General features: G+C 32.7%; 1 protein-coding gene across 2 annotated transcripts in view; it reads right to left on the bottom strand.

The window, feature by feature from the left end:
• LOC113522777 (neurogenic locus Notch protein) overlaps positions 1 to 18983 on the bottom strand; it is a 177339-nt gene that overhangs the window by 107402 nt on the left and 50954 nt on the right. For both annotated transcript variants that reach the window (XM_052901833.1, XM_052901834.1), the window contains exon 2: positions 14175 to 14253. In XM_052901833.1, coding sequence (XP_052757793.1) covers positions 14175 to 14253 — 79 coding nt within the window. The remainder of the gene's footprint in view (positions 1 to 14174; positions 14254 to 18983) is intronic.

Raw genomic sequence — 18983 nt, 5'->3', positions numbered from 1 at the left:
ACAGCCCGTCACCTATAGACGTCCGCAACACCAAGAATATCATCACGCCAGCAACGCATATGCCCTGAAGAAACCCATACTGTAGTCTAGTAAAATAACTATTTGCATTTTGAAGTCGTGTGAATTCCATAGAATAACGACCAATACAATTTATCATGCGGTTATAGATTTACTCACGAGAACAACCTAGATAATGAAAAAGCCCCGTCATTAGATAGACTAGATTTCCCGTACACGTACCAATGAATAATAATTAAGCCTATAGGTATTGAACCATGACTTTACAAGAAATAATCACATCTGCTAGGGTTAGAATTAGAATACCTTCAACGTTACATGGTATTATTAGCATTCAATATACTAGCCATGTGGAAAATATATAGCTTACTAATATAATAGAGCCCGAGAGATAGCCCGAAGGATAAACAATCTGAAGGAGCAATGGGCTGGTTTACCAGAGGGAGACTTTGTACAAAAGTCGTTTGCTTGGGCAACTCTGTCTCATTCGTGTTTTTACCGTGAAGCAGTTGTGTTTGCATGGCTGTGTTTTGGTTTGAAGAATGGGATATAGCAGTGATTTTACAGGGTACAGAGGAGTAACACCTGAATCCTTAAGATTGACAACGCATGGGGGGTGTCACGGGCGAAACAGTATAGTCTGTTATGTTCATGGTACTGCTCATGTCTATAGGCGGCGACCACTTTCCATCAGATGGGCCGTCAGCTTGTTTGCCATTCTAAGTTGCATAAAAAAAATTATTCGAAGACGAAGTGGCAAGTACTGACAATATTTTGAGGAAGGCCTATATTCAGCAGTGGACAGTTAATGGCTGATTTAATAATAATATTAATTATGATTACTAACCTCATTTGTTATGTTAAACATTTGCAAAATTTTACTTACGAATTATTTTCTCTGTACAATTATTACTAATTATTTTTAAGCCTGATAAATTATAGCATGCTTTCAAAACTAGTCTGTTGGCCCTACAAAAGAATACTGACCACCATTGTTTTAAATTTCGCGAAACCGGTTATCCTCAGATGATGGTATGAAAATGATCGTCCACACATACCTAAAGACTGAGACGGGGACCCTTAGAGAAATTCCATCCGAAAGTAGTTTTATTCGCTTCTGAGAATCACTGGAGTTTTGGAAAAGATTTAGCGGCCGCTTTATCCAATCTCACATAATCTGATTTTTCTATAATAAATAAACGAATTTGTGAATTCGGGGTAACAATAGATGAAACAAGACAAACAATATTAAAAGTTTTATTCTGCGATTGCCTTAAAGTACTAAAATTTAAAAATAAATTAAATATTAAAGATATATTTAACAAAGCAGTCTACCGAATTGACAATTCATCCACGAGCATTGCTAAATTAACAGACAGCAATAATAAGCTTTTCTATAATGAAGAACAGAAATAGAGAGTAAGAAATAACTTATTACTAGATACAAGTCTCTTTATTAGCCTATCATATTATATAGATAATATTAATACATAAAATAAAGCAGAGAGTTTATTTCCACACTAAACTTTAGAACTACCAGTTGTAAGATTTGAAAAATTCTTTTTGCATTTGATAGCTCGTTTCTTGAGGAAAGTTGAGGCTATTCATCATCACGATACGATCACGAACGAAACTGCGGGATACAGCTAGTATACGAGTATTATATTACTGGACCAAACATTTTGGTTGAAGATTTCATTGAGTTATTCTTCAAGTGCACTGCTAATTTGCGCTTTGTCGTATTAATTAGCATTTTCAATATTCTAAAGATTGAAAGGAGTTGTAAGATCTTGTATTCTTACTCCGCCACGACATGAAGAAGTTAGTATATGAATGAAATTTTACATAATATCTTTGATAAATCAAAAACAAGTTCGAACTTTGAAATTAGCATAATTTCCGTAAGTGGCCAGCCACATTCGCGGTTGGTGGTATTCCAAAATTAATGTATTGCCGGTTCACGGTAGACACTGATTTAAACTTAGCACAGGCAATTTGGAGTCAGATGTATCCTTGCCGCATTTAATGAGTCTGCAAAACTTAAAAAACGGTAATCTCACGTTACTACCGACACGTAAATTGTCAGCGACTCGTGGCGGAAAAGGATAAACGATTTTATAACTTGAGCTGTGGGAATACATGTCAAATTCGAATTACGACGGTGATCGATTAATCGATATGCAGTTGATGCACGTAGTCGATCTCCATTACATTGCAGTAGATATTATTGTTCCTTGTTTTTATTCAAGCTTTTTATGATAATAAATCTGCCAGATACATATCGACAACTCATGATTGGTCGGGAGGTTTGAGTACCAGTTCGTTTAAGGTTTATATCAGCCTTTATGAGTCCACTGCTGAACATAAGCCTTCCCCGTGAAGTATTTTTCCAGTAGTTGCTACGCTTGGAAGGCGAATAGGCAACTGCAGTCAAGCTTTAGAGATGTTTTAAGAGAAAAGCTTTTGCCCATCCTTTCGCCCTTCCTTAGTCGCTTCTTTCGACAACCCGCGGGAAAGGAATGGGTGGCCTATTCTATACCGGGACCACACGGCCATGTTGTATAATGCCAATTTATCCATTCCTATGATGAATGTATTATTAATTATTATGTAGTGTTAAAATAAACTTGCAATATAATTGTAAATAAAATAAACCTGTTACTATGCCAATAGCAGATTTGTATCTATCAGCGGGAATATTTTTAAAAGTTTTTTTTTTTTAAAATGCAAATTTTTGCAGCCATATTTGTAAGAATAAATAATGTTAAATAACATTAATTAAGTGATTGAAATATGATGAAACTTTTTTATGTTATTATAAAATGGAATGATTTATTCAACTGTAGGTAATATCATTTGCAATTTCTCATCATTGCTATACAAATACAACGTGGTACGTATATCAGCCGTCGTTACAACCGGTTCTGGAGCTTAAAGAGAAAAATTATAGTTGAACGACAAAAAATAGCGGCTCCGTGTGATAGCAACTCGAGCATTGCATGAGTCACTGAGCTCTAATCGCCTCGTAACATCATGTTCTAAGGGCATGAGATATGAAACGGGCTTGGAGAAAAACAAACTTGATTGCACTCGATAGAAGTACACATATTTGGATTAGTTTCTGTGGTTTGATAATATTTGTTGCTCTGCTATGTTCGATTAGAGAAAAAATAAAAAATAAATATGGTCTTTATATGGGTCCTATCGACATTGAAATAAAACAGAATAATAATACAAAATAAATAAATGTTGTAAAGAGGAAAGATTTGATTGTTTGTTTGCAATTGATAAACTCAAAAACTACGCAACTCATTTTAATAATTCTTTCACTTATAGAAAGCTACATTATTAATGAATAATTTAGCCAATTTATGTACCCATGCGAAGCCAGACCGGATCGCTAGTAAACTAAGTCATTAACTCCAAGTTTACTTGAAATAATTATCATGATTTTTTGGATGTTCATTCTCAAAACCTACTCAAGATCCTCAATAGATAATTGATTTCTTCTTGGTGACAAATAATGGTAAAATTTATCATGTTAAAATGAATTTTTTTCGAATATTATAATCACGGTCAATCTACCTATAAAATCTATAAAACTCGGTGACACAGGTAAAGTCACAGACATAGGTTAAAAAAATAATTTATAATATAGAATATGGAACGACTTCCCGTCTAATATTTTTTCTTAAAAAAACCTTGGAATCTTCAAAGGTGAAAAAGCAGCTAGTAAGTCGAAATAGCGTGGTCATGCGGTAAGTTAGGTACACCTAGATCACGGGTTGATCTTGTTTATGGATTGTACACCAAATCTTGCTTCTGCAGGCATTTATTATACCACCACATGTCGAGCTATTATAAAAATTCTAAGTTGTAGAGAGAGAGAGAGAGCGAGATAGATATATATACTCAAACAAGGTGTGAATCGTCAAACCACGTAAATATCACTTTAATTAGCCACTCTCATCTATGACGAAAGAATTTTACCGAGAGAACAATACCCAAAACTATAATTTTATTTCTCACGCTCATTCTGAATCATCTTAAGTTGAATTTGAGGAAGTGCACGCTATTATACTCTTCAAAGTAAGTCAAACAGACGATGAAAAAGTGGACCTTTCTAGCGGCGTAACAAGGTAGCTACGGTGTGATTAGAGTAATGCATTTCCGACTGATGCTATTATTATAAATGCATTTACTACCAATGTGGCTGCATCAATGTTAACACCAAAGAGAAGTAATAAATATAAATAAAAGAAATTTAAAAGAATATTAAGGATCTTTCGACGATTAATAAATGGAAACCTACAATACAAATATTACATTATTTTTACATGTGCAGGCAAAATTTAAATCAATCAATATAGAAGTTTTTTTTTTTATTTAAGAGTTTTCTTTTGTGGTGTCCTGCACCTTATTCATGTATTCTCTTCTAGCCAGCTTTACGAACCATATTTTTTTTGTTCTGTTTTCCCTATCAATAGGGAAAGCAAAAGGACTAAACCTATACAGCCTTTGTCTTCAGTTAATTTGTGATATAAAATTTGTTTCCGTATTTAACTTTGGTACCTATATGTTTGACTTTTATTTGAAATACGATAAGCTTGATCAATAAAGGGGGTAAATTGATTGCAAAAAAAAAAGATATCTACATAACAAGTATACAAAAAAATTAAAAACAATATTACAAAAACACATTAAAATAATACATCGTTTTTACAGTAACAGTTATACCAATCATATATTCTATATTGATTTTTTTTTTATATTATATTATCAATATAGCTGTTTCTATATTGATAATATAAAAAGGAAAGATTTGATTGTTTATTTTGTAAGAATAAACTCAAAAACTGCTTAAACGATTTTATAAATATTTTCATTATTTTTTGAAATTCTATCTATCATTGCAAAGCCAGGCCGGTATCTTTAATCAGAATTAGTCATAAAATATTCACTACAATTTCAAATATACAATGAACTGTGAATTCGTATAATAATAATGTTAATAAAACTCAATTTACACAGCTATAGTGCAGTCAGCATTAACATTTGAAATACGACAAGCTTGATTCATAAGCCTTGCTTAACTGTCCTTGCTACAAATTTGAGTATTCATCGGCTCTCGTTTACGCAATCGGATCGTGTGAAGTTCGCTCGACACTCGGTTACTGCTTAGTTAATGTCCTTTACGTTTGTTTTATTGGTATGTTTTGTACATAAAACGCTAGTACCACCATCTATTATAACATTTTGTAATTCAGTGTCGTAAAATTTTACGGCGGCTAAAAGCTGATTTACATTTTACACGCTACGTAACTTGATATGAGCATTAAATTTTATCATTCCCCTACTGTTATTTGGGTTAAAAGTTTGAATTTAATCATATATAAGCAAATAACTCTAATATATTCTAATAATCATGTAATGACCTAAATACATTATAATATGTCATTACATTTTAAAAATAAATATAAAACGAAAACAAAAAAATATATGAATAGAAAGTATGGTCCCAGCATAAAATAGGCTTCCATACTTTCCAATGGATATAGTAAGAGGCGACTCGTTTTAAAAAAACAATGTTGCAATAAAAATATAAATCTTACTAAATCAGTATGACTATAATACACAAGGGGAAAGGGAATGTTAGTAATAGGATTCAAAAAGCCCATTGCTAGCAATATACCCCATCAGGTCAACCTCCGCACGATCCCCCTAGGAACCATTGTGAAATGCGTCATAATGTTTTCACCTTTTGATAGACTTATAGTCTTTAAAACACACTTATATATATCACTTATTTCAATGTAGGTACTTACTTAAGGTTAACAACAACTTCTTTATAACCTTGTATTATAATAAACTACTTTATTTTGAATAAATAATTAAAAAGATAAATATAAAAGAGGGCTCTTACGGTCATTATATATGTAGTTTTTATTTATTTTTCTATTTTTTAAATTACAATATTTATAATAAAGTAATCTAAGCTTGAGAAATCAAATGTTATTTTATAGGACTTAATATTACGAGGATATAAAATTGTTATCAACTAAAACAACACAATTAGATTGTGTTCCACAAAAAAAAAACTACTTTAATTATGACAAAACCAGTTATGTTGACTTAAAAACTAAATTACTAGACCGATTCTATTAAAATTATTATGAGACCTATCTATAAGTATATCCTTTCACTTGCTTAGGTACCTCTGTCCCATTCGTGTTTCTACAGTGAAGTAGTTGCGTTTGCATGACTGTGTTTTGGTTTGACGGGTGGGATATGGCGTGAATTTACTGGGTACGGAGGAATAACACCTGAGTCCTCAGGAATGGCAACGCATTGGGGTATCATGGACGAAACAGTATACTCTGTTATGTCCATGGTACTGCTCATGTCTATAGGCGACGGTTACCACTTTCCATCAGGTGGGCCGTCAGCTTGTTTGCCATCCTAAGTTGTATAAAAAATAAACAACTGACGGAGTTATGAGGTAACAAATATAAAGGAAAATACAACCGAATTGAGGACTTCTTTCTTTTTGAAGTTAGTTAAATGTATATGTATGTATATGTGCATATATAGCATCAAATTAATATTATTTTAGTTCCATTACTTGAATTATATATTGTAAACATTTTACATGTGTCGAAATAAAATTTCAATATGAGATTCAATACAGAAGACATGCGAGATGAAGATTAGTCATCGTGCACACAATAATCAACATACAAATAACGTTTTCGTGAGTGTAACGTTGTGTGCGCGGTCCGAGGGTCGTGGGTTCATTCCCGAGTGCTCGATTCTCGGAAACCGAGGCCGTCTCGGTACATGATACAGGACGGAGCGGTACTTATGTAAAATTGTGGTTTTTATTAAAATTTGATGGTACGAACGTGGTAACGGCCGGATAACGTTTCATAATAGCATGTAAAATGCCCACGCATAGAATGATTAAGACTCGAAAAAGTAATTCTATAACACGATACTTAAGAACGGTGTCAAAATTTGCATCAAATGCAGTTTGTATTCGACTTTTTATAATATTAACGATTGTGATTCAAAACAGTAGAATTCGATGTATTTTAACCATTTCTAAATAAAACGAAATCGTTTTTGGAGTAACAAAAAATCTTAAAACCTTCTCTTGTGTCGTGAAGAAAAAAATAACATTGACTTTTGAATAAAAAATTGAAATAAACAACTGATAATGTAAATCTAATTATAGTTTATGAGGATTCATGTAAATATCTAAAAACAAGCAGTCGACAGCAATTGTATTTTTTTTTGGATAGTTACATAAAGAAACTTAGGAACAATAGAAAGGAAGAAAGAATCAAATTTAAATTAGTAAAAAATAAATATATAAAAACAGATCCATGTTGTGGTTACAAATACCAATTACATTACTAATAATGAACAAATATGTAAACTCCCATAAACGTCGAAGAAAGTTAGATCATTAAAAATCAAATGGATCATTTAAAGACTGAAACAAAACGAAACACAACTGGATGCAAACGTCCACTAAACCATGACGGCGTCAAATAAAAACCCACATTGGAAAATCGAGCAAAAAAACACACCTCTATCACTTTCTTTTATTTCTTTTATCTTGATCCTTTTATCGGAGGCGGGCTGGACACAAGATCCAAGCCCAAAACGAAATTGATTTTGATAATACAGCCTATTGTTTCGGCTCCACAAAAAGTTTACAATATAGAAGGCTTTCAAAACGAAGGCCGAATGCGCGTAGAGCGTATGCTTAATGGAAGGCATCTCTATTATAAGAATTGGACGCAATAATCCGTAAATGTTGAACATTATCCACCGCTAATTTCGTAATGTTGTAATGTTCCGGCAAACAAAATTTGTATAGATAATGCGTCGGTCACGTGTGGGAGAGGGGTAACTAATTGTTATTATTCGAACCCTGTACCCTTCCTTCCTCTATATAAATATTAAGCCATGCTATAACAATTGTTAAACTAGTGATAGATTTGTGAGAACGTCGAGGGTGTTCAATTATTTCTTCGCTGACTACATTGAATTTTGTATGAGCAATTTTTATAAAGAATAATAGATTCTTCCGATTTACTGTACGTAATGTAACATAATAACAACATAACAAAACTGTAAACGGTGTCCGAATAGACTTTAATAACATTTTATTCTTGGATCTTAGTTATTATTGTCCACTGCTGGACATAGGCGTCGCCTATAAAGAAGGGTTTCACCAGTAGTCACCACGCTTGGCAGGCGGGTTGGCAAACGTAGCAAGGCTTTGGTGATATTTTAAGAAGAACGCTGCTGTCCATTCCTCGAACATTAAGCTCTCTTAGTCGCCTCTTACAACACCCACGGGAAAGGAAGGGGTGGTCCATTCTATGCCAGGATTACACGGTAATATTAATAACTTTTAGTATGGTGATATTATAGTACCGAATCCAATATATATGTAGAATACTTTTTATTCCAGTAAAAGGATTTATTCTAATAAGAAAATTTAAAAAAATCACCTTATGAAAAACTGGCAGACAATAGTTTAAACTGTTTTATCCAAAATTGGACGCATGAAATTTTACATATGAAAATTTGCATATCTAGATGTCCACTAAGAAATAATTTTTGATTATTTATTCCTCAAAGCAGTTAAATATGAGATCAAAGCTTAAAAGGAAGTTGCCGATGAAAAATCTCATCAGATACATATCTTATTAGATCTCTATAATATATTTGTCAGAACTGTTGTGTTATTTAAAAATTATTTTTAATATATTCCATAATGGAATTACAGAGAAACTGCCTTTTTTATTGAAATAAATCATCAAAGAAAATTATAGCAAATATGTTAACAACGGATTCAAGACAAAATTGACGTTCATTTTTAAATTACTCGATCGACAATACAATCTAGATACTTTAAATCTTTTACTCCTACGAATTCTGCTATTCTACCCATTACAAAAATCATTACGATGAAATATTCGCAAAAACATATTACATTGAAAATTTTTATTTATTTATTTTCACTTTATTGTAACATTTATAAAAATGTAAAAAAAAATATTTTCATTAAAAATGCGGAATAGTATGGCTACAAGTAAATTTCGCTACACGATGAACAAATGCAGCTTCCCGAAGAAAAATATCTTCAATCTTTAATACTTATTGATATCAAAAACAACTATTAAAATTTATTTAAAATTAAATATGTAAAAGCTTACTATAGACACAGAAATACCATCCTCATATTGAAATTAACTTAAAAATAAGAGCTCAATCTGTAAATGGGGCGTTATTTTCTCAATTTCGTTGCTTTAGATGTATATCCAGTTAGTATTGTTGATCGACGGGTTCATAGGATGCGCGAGAGCATGACATCAGCGGTATCTGGGCCGTCCGCCCACCTCCATTAGCCATAGTTCACCGACACCGTCTAGACGATACCGGACAATTGGTATCTAACATCTATAGCTATCTGCGTATGCGCATCTATGGAAGTGCATAAATTGTTAATCAATGACGTGTTATAGGTTGTGACAAGTGGGATTTGTTATTTTTTAAATCAGTATAACATGCTTTTAATGTTAAGCGTTTACCATCAGGCGAACTATGTGTGATTACCAACTTCATTGCAGGTACATAGAAAAATCTCAAATCTAAACTGTATTACAGAATACTCTAAAAATATCTAATATAAGTACTTATAGATGTACACGTATTTAAAAGAAATATTTGTTATGTCATTACTTAGATAATATACATAAAGAATGAAGTCCCAGAAATTGATACATGGATTATATGTGTATTAGTCAATCTCCCATCAGGATGTAAGAATGTTTGAAAATACAATATTAATAAAAAAATCTTTACTGTTGTTTGAGTATTTATCAAACATTAAGGTAACAAATAAAATGATTGTTTAGTATTTTATATATTTATCTTAATAGCAACACTGAAAATAGCAATTTTTGTATTTATGTTGTTGTAACACTTTTTCGCTCTCTTCAATTTTTTTTTATTTGTACCTACATGTGTAAGTTATTAAAAATTACAATAAAGTGATTAGTTCGATGTGTGAGAATAATTTTTTTCTTCTGCGATTATGAAAGAGTGCGTACAAGAGTTTTTTTTTTTTTTTATATATGTAAAGTTGAAAAAAAGCGTTGTAAAAAGATCTAGATATATTGCTGACAGAACTTTCTTCGAAATTCTTTACATTTCATTTCTTCGCATTTCATTAACATTCTTAATTTACAAAAGCAAAGAAGCCGGGAAGACGTACAGCGTATTTCGAAAATCTCTCTTATCAACTTCCGTCATTAGCTCACGTCAACGTTACACAGAAAGCCATACTTAGACATTGTAAATATACACACAATTCCGCGTCCCGCTACAGACGTATTCTCGCCTCGAGACCATATGGGGCGAGCGATTTTAATGAGCGCCACAAATGAGGGAAACAAAGGCGCCGAAGCGTATGCTTGTCTTCTTCTATGGCATTCGAATGGTAAACGTACTCTTGGAAGTATCTATATGTCTTTTAATTCCAATTATATTATTTTTTATTACGATAAACAACCGTGTGGTTTTGGCATAGAATGGGCTACCCCTTTTTGTCCCGTGGATGTCGTAAGAGGCCACTAAAGGAATTTAATTTAAGTCGAGGTATAGCAGCGTCTCAATTAAAACATTACCAAAGCCTAACTGCGGTTGCTAGGGTGAAAGGGATTGTTAGTAATGGGGTTTAACATCCCTATTGCTAGCAATATACCCTATCAGGTCGACCTCCACGCGGTTCCCTCTGGAAATCATCGTGATTAATTCTAGTGGAATTAATTACGATGGGCAAAACTGATCTGCTTTCATTCTTACCTATCATTCCTCACCATTTCATTATCGCCCATTAAAAAAAACTGCTTACATTGTTCCTAATTTTTATTATTACAAGAATATATTTAGGATAAATTTTATATACAAAATCGACAAAAATTTATATTTATGTATGTATATGTATGTAACAATTATTATAGGACCATAAAAAAATTTATGTAATTCTTATCAATTGTAAAAAGACCTATCTAAACTCTTTCTAAATTGGTAAAGATGTATCAATAAAATTTAGACAACTTTAGAATCTTCGAATCAACTCCGATTAGAAATAGCTTCAAAAAGTACCAACGATCGATTCCAAGGTTGAGGTACCAAAGAAACAATTTAAAAAACATTCATCAGTACCATTAAACAAAACCAGTTCAATAGCTTTGAATAATTACACCGCGTATTTGATACGAGAAATAAAAATATATTAAACGGAGTGGACCAACATTTGTAATTAATAACCCTCCTAAGTCATAACGCAATGTAATTCAAAATTTTTGCCAGTTCAACATAAAATAGGATCGGATGAAATAAAATTAAAAGATGCCAATGAAAATTGTGTAATTTTTTTTTTTTATTACAACTTTTTTCACTTTGCATTTGAAAGTGATGCAAATAAATTATCTATCTATCTCACCTGATGGAAAGTGCTTTTATTCACCGTCGCCTTTTATAGACATGAGCAGTACTTTTCATGGACAAAATAATATATGATATTATATTATATATGTTTATATATTATACTATGATAACATGACAACTGCTTCACGGTTGAAACACGAATGGGATAGAGGTACCCAAGCAATCGACTTTTGTACAGTCTCCCTCTGGTATACATTATATATGATATGATATATATTATACTATGAGATATAAATAAAAATATTTTATGTGATTATCAATAATCCTTATTAATTTTATTGTTAAAAGTTTCGTAAGTACACAGTATATATCATCTAGTTTCGGGACCAATTCGTGATCCTTAATCATGAGCGGCTGTCACGCGAAATGATCCCGTAACTAGTCGAACTAACTGGATCTAATTGCACATAAGTTAAACCGGTAGATATTACATTAAAATTTTTACTAATATTATAAATGTGCAAGTGAGTTTGTTTGTTTGTTACCTTACAGCATCTTAAGCAATCACTGTAAGATTGGGTATGTACATACTATTTGAGATGAAGATGGATATAAGCTACTTTTTATCCCGATATATCCCGGTAACATAGAAAAAGTCGCAAGTGATAGCTAGTTTTCTTGTTTGTTTTTTATAAAAGGCAACGACTTTATTTTTGCCATAGTTAATAATAACAAAAATAATGTTTAATGTCATCACTATCCTTTATTTAATAAAAAATATGAAAAAAAAATATTGCATGATATACCGATTCGAATAAATGAATATTTTGGATTGGAATCTTACAATACTGTTCCCTTTTTTAGAAGCCAAACGCAATTAGTACCCCACTTGAGTTCATAACGGTAGGGTTTGGCCATCTGTCCAATGCGACCCTGCAACGCGCCTATAGATTTGATACGGTTACTATGCGAGGGTTGGCAAAAAACGTATTCCGAAAATTTCTTTTTTGACAGGCTTTTTAGTGTCTGTGTCTGTTTATATTTATTACTAAATATGTTTTTTTTTCTTTTATTCTAGTACAGTAATAAAGTATAATTAATACTTTAGGAATAACGGCGTTTATTCTGAAGCGCCATTTCTGTAAATTTACCTCTGAATCAAAATTTTCTAAAATCTTTATTATAAGGACCAATATGAACTATATTTCTAATAGCTGTGATTATTTCTTGTAATTATTTGTATCTATAATAAGTTTACTGTTGTAATCTTTTAAAGGAAACATTAAAGAGTATTTATCTACCTAAATGAATTTGCAGAGTTCAGAGATATACAACTTAACAAGAGCTAACACCTCAGTCCTTAGGGGGAAAAGGGATTGTTAGTAATGGAGACTAAAAATCCCATTGCTAGCAATATACCCAACCAGGTCGACCTCCTCGCGGTTCCCTCTGGAAACTATCATGGTTAATTCCTGATGAATTTATCATGATGGGCTAACTGGCCTGTTTTCATTCTCATCAATCACCCTTCACTGGTGCTCCGCTAGCGTATCCCGTTAGCGCAGGCGGGGTTACCATTCCATTTTCACCCATAAAAAAAAAACACCTCAGTCCTCAGGAATGGCAACACATGGGGGGTATCATGAATAAAACAGTATACTCTGTTAGTTCCATGGTTCTGTTATAATCATGTCTATAGGCGACAGCTACCACTTTCTATCATATTGGCCGTTTGCCATTCTAAGTTGCATAAAAAAATGGGTTTGAATCAAAAGTACTATAATTTTTGTTTATTATGTCTGTAAAACAGTAACTTCGCAAAATAATCGAATTAAAATATTATATTAAGAGAAAGAGAAATGGCGTTTCAGAATCGGCCCTAATGTGATTGATTATCCTTTGGTATTGCTTGCATTAATTTACAATATGTTCTATATATAAATCGAGATTATGGTTTATCTATATATCACAATATTTCATTCAAATTCATTCAGCCATACTTAATTTTTTTTTAAAGTTATACATTTATTATATTGGTAGGATTATCTCGATTCATAAATATAACTTAAATAACTGCTACACTAATAAAAGCAAACTCCCAAATAAACACTAAAAATAAATGATACTATTTAAAAAAACATGGTTATTACATAAATAAAAATATGTTTATCTGACAACCCTACACTAAGGGCGATATGACCCTGTGAGTACGCGGTATATTAATTTAAAAGTAACGGTTCCTGCCATGTGCGCAAGCGCACACTTCTTTCGCTTAGATATCAATATCAATCGATATCGTTCCGATATTAAAAATAATTTTGAATAAATAATAATATATAGTAATAAATACATATAATTTATGTGTAAATGTATATTAAATTCATTTTGTGAAATACTGAATTTAATATGAGTAGTTAACTCAATTTTTATTATATCAATCCAATTACGAATAAATTTATGTACAATTTCGTGGTTATTTTTGTAGTTTTATTCATCGACTTCAAAAAAGCTAGAGAGAGAGAGAGAATACATGATACAAAGTAAACAAAATGAAAATAATTTACCCTAATAATCATATATAAATGCGTGACGCTTTTTTAAATTTATTAGTTAGTACTAATTTACTACGATAAACATGTACAGTCATGTTGAAACTTAAAGGTCTGTATTAACATATTACTTACTTGCAGAAGTATTCCCCTCTAGTTGCAGATAAGCAGGTCCCTCCATTTTTGCACGGCGACGGCGAACACGACACGAAACCTGCAAAGGAAAAAGTGTGAATATAAATATTTGCTAACATTTATTTACATTATGTTATATAGAGGACAATTTATGGTCGTGATGATTTACTCTGTAACACTAATGCGTGCTTAATCTGTGATACTTAAATATAAAAATATAATTGTGGCAAAGTTGCAAATTTTTATTTTATTTTTTGTAACGGAAAATATTTAAATTACTTATACAATATTAATATAGTATCTACAATAATATTATTATCATCATATTCCAGCTATATATAGTATTTTTTTTATTTTTTAAACTTTAATGCACAGTAGAATTCTATGTACATTTGGCGGATTTAACACCGGACGGTGTTCTCTACCAGTCAACCATTGGGCAAACCCAGAAATATCCCAATTATTTGAAATCAATCCTAATATGATTTTATTAATATTACACAAGGTTTTGGCGTTTAGTTTTATTACCTGCCTAATGTCAATCCTCCTTGGGAATTGATTTGAATTGAATTCTTCAAAAATATTATCAAAATAAACAAAAAAAAAAACTTCCAGTTTCAACCACAGAGTCGTTTACAGAAATACTGCCGCAGCGACGCCACGGACGATGGAAAAACATGAAACACCGTGATCGATAGGTGACACAAATCAATTCCTATCTCAAGATCAGATCACAGACCGTTCTCTCGGCGACGTGATTGTAATCTCAGATATTTTTATCTCGAGAAATTAGCATAAATCTCTGGATAACAGCCATTGCACTCGTATTTAACAATATTATCAGTTAAACAAACAATAATGGTTCTACAATTCGTGTCAGGTTGAAAAAGCTACTAAATATTTTTTAAAGTAACATAAGTAGAATTAAATATTTTGAAAAAATAGAGACTTCATTTGTGGCAAAATATGGAGATCAACTCAGAAGCAAACCCCAGTAATAACAAAAAGATTTCTTTTTTTTTATGTATGTTAAAATATTTGGCAAATTCTGAGCGATTCAAGCGATGATTCGATTTTAACAATTTTTTAGATCACAATTTTGCTATTTTTCTTCATTTACCCAAATCTTACTTGTTGCAGAGAAAAACACTACTTATATACTTATATATATACTTATTGATTTATATACAGAAAGAAACAGTATTGCTAAGAAAAACTCTTCAACAATAATATATATAATCAAGAAAGGCAAAAGTGAAAAACGGAACGTAACGATGCCTTTATAAGGTAAACATTCTATTCACCAGTCAATAGATTACTCTCACAATCCATAATCGATAGGAAAGTGCGTTAAATGACCACTTTATTCGATGTCTCATTACGAGTAGACATCAGAGATGCAACCGATGTATCGATCAATCGGAATCGGGACCACCTAAATGGATATTGCGTGGAACGGAAACGGTGTTCGTATATAAAGAAAAAAATCTCGATCGATAAATAATAAATATTGGCAACACTATTGGTTTTATTAATCATTGAAGTACTTATAAATATTGATGGGAATTTTTAACGTATTTTTTAGATATTTGCTTTACACTCACGAAAAGGTAAACATTGGAAATGTTGTCAAAAGACTTGTTGAATCGATTGCTTTTATGATAACACAGCGTATTGCGGACAATTCCGACAATGTTAATGGTATTAATAAAAAATATTGACTAATACTCGTACCCGTGTACTAAGCTAAGTGAGCTTATAGTCGTGGGATAAGCAGTAGCGTTCTTCTTAAAACATCAACAAAAGCCAAACTGCGGTTGTTAGTTCGCCTGCCAAGCGTGCCTACTACTGGCAAAACTTCTCCTCATGCAGGAGGCTATGTTCACTAATGAATTTACAGGGTACAGAGGAGTAACACCTGAGTCCTCAGGAATGGCAACGCATGGGGGGTATCATGAACGAAACAGTATACTCTGTTATGCTCATGGTACTGCTCATGTCTATAGGCGATGGTTACCACTTCCCATCAGGTGGGCCGTCAGCTTGTTTGCCATTCTAAGTTGTATAAAAAAAAAACTAGTGGACATTTAACGGTTGATACAATTGATAAATTGGTTAAAATAATCCAGATACATATACAAATTAGCAATTACAATGCAACAGAGCAAATTGTTATGTATTTAACCCAAATCTTTTTGTAAGTGCATGAAAAAGTGACTTTTTGGAGGTAAAGAGGTGTAGAGATAAAGAACTTTAGGACTCGGTTCGAGTTTTTCTGCTCGCCCTGTAACCTATAAGGATCTGTGGGCCTACCATGAAGTGTTTTCCGAAATTTCGGAGCCAAACGAAACACAAATGTAATGTTAAAATTACATAATACATGCCGTTTGGAAATATTAAAAATGTTGAAATATTGTTCCTTTGGACTTTTATGATAGGATGTATGACGAACGAAATGTTAAACTCCATTTATTGGTCCGATTTTGGTATAAACAATAACGCGAAAATGAGTCCAAAATTTCGGAATTTCATTTCATGGTAATGATGTTAGCTGATGTTAAGATTAATATTCCAATCAACTTTTTCCCCTTGTCTTGTTCTTATCATGAATTATATGATGATACGGCATATGATGTACCAAAAATTTTAAGGAATTTACATTTTAAACTAGCGTTTAGGCAAGAGATTTTTTTAATACAACTGACGCGAATAACCCGTTATGAAATAGAATCATTTGATAACTTATCACCAATATAAACATTTCTCGTTTGACGGACGCGCATGCGTGGGAACGGAGTATTTTGACAAAATGTAAACAGAGATAAATTGTAAACGAGATATATTCTTATTTGTTACACCTATAGGATCACTTGCTTCCTTGATACCTACTCTGGTTATTACCTATCTATTTTTACAGTAAAATTTACCTTATTGCTAGGGAGGCAATCGACTTTACACGTGACGGGAAGTGGTTACTATCGCTCATGGATATTAAAATCTCATAACTCCGTCATTTATAAACCGAATTGAAAAATTCTTTTTGTATCTAAAAGTATATAATCTCAGATTGGTCCTGTAGAAATTTTATCAAAATCAATTCAGCAGTTTAGTCTTTAAATCAATATAATTGCTTTTGTCACGATAGATGTCAATTTGTGGTCAGAAATCTAAACATTTTTTGCTATCACTTCTGAACTGATTTTGTTAATTCCTTTTGGAATCAATACAGTTTACTCCTGTGTTAAGTATTGTTAGTTCTGGTTGTAGCTTTAGTAACATAAGTTATTTCGTAGTGGTACGCTTAGAAGACAAATGCGTCTAAGTCTGTAATCTGACTCCAACTATGTCTTCCGATATAGGTCAAATATAAGACACATATGTCTCTAATACCTATAAGTAGATTATATTTTTTATGCAACTTAGAATGGCAAACAAGCTGATGGCCCACCTGATAGAAAATGTTAACCGTCGCCTATAGACATGAGCAGTACCATGGACATAACAGAATATACTGTTTCGCCTAATACCTCCCATGTGTAACCATTACTGAGGACTCAGGTGTTATTCCTCTGTACCCTGTAAATTCACTGCAATATCCCAGCCTTCAAACCGAAACACAACCATGTACACACAACTGCTTCACGGTAGAAACATGAATGAGACAGAAGTGCCCAAGCAAACGACTTTTGTACAAAGTCTCCCTCTTGTAAATATTATTGATTATAATGCCTTAAATTATTAACAGAACAATAAGATTGCACGCATATTCAGAAATATTTCTTTGTATACGTCAGTCCTGTTCCTGAAACAGGCTAGTGCGCTGTTTGATAGCAAAAACTACGGACGGCCTTATAAGGTGACGGTGGTTGCACGCCCAGTTTTTGTAGGGCACCTTTAATTTTGTAATTTCGTGGACTAAAAGAGAAATACCGCGGAAATAAGCGCATCGATAACTCTAAAGTTCGCGTCACGTCACCAGCCTTCATATTTCAGCTACTAATATAGTATACTAGTAGCTACACAAGTCGATTGCTTGGGCACCTCTGTCCCATTCGTGTTTCAACCGTGAGACAGTTGTGTTTGCATGGCTGTGTTTCGGTTTGAAGGGTGGGATATAACGCGTATTTACTGGATACAGAGGAATAACACCTGAGTCCTCAGGAATGGCAACGCATGAAGGGTCTCATGGGCGAAACAGTATACTCTGTTATGTCCATAGTACTGCTCATGTGTATAGGTGACAGTTACCACTTTCCATCAGGTGGGCCGTCAGCTTGTTTGCATTTCTAAATTGTATAAAATATATATATATATATATATATATATATATATATATATATATATATATATATATTAAAGTTAGTAAATTTTCCATTATCAAAAAAGATACATATGGGGGTTTCCAGTATTGTGTGATACTCATGGCATAGTCAAAACCAGACTATATTAGTGATTAAATCCGTAAACAACCTCCACTTACAAAGCTTGCGGAACCGGTAAACGAAACAGGTAAGTTTGTCTTGGTATTTAGAGCGTATATGCTGATTTCCAGACGTTGAATGTGTGATTTATCCTTATTTTCCAACGACTTCAAAAAGAAGGAAGTACTCAATTCATTTTATTTTTTTTCTACAACACAGGGGACAAACTAGCATGCGACTCTCCTGATCGTAAGTGACTACCGCCGCCCATGATCAGCCACAACACTAACGGCATTGCAGGTGTGCTGCCGGCCTTTTAAAAGGGAATATGCTCTTTTCTTGAAGGTTATGATGTCGTATCGGTTCGGAAATACTGCTGCCGTTGTTT

Source organism: Galleria mellonella, unplaced genomic scaffold (assembly GCF_026898425.1).
Source record: "Galleria mellonella isolate WM207_F2 unplaced genomic scaffold, CSIRO_AGI_GalMel_v1 utg803, whole genome shotgun sequence".
NCBI lineage: Eukaryota > Metazoa > Arthropoda > Insecta > Lepidoptera > Pyralidae > Galleria > Galleria mellonella.
This window is presented reverse-complemented; position numbering and strand designations above follow the sequence as displayed.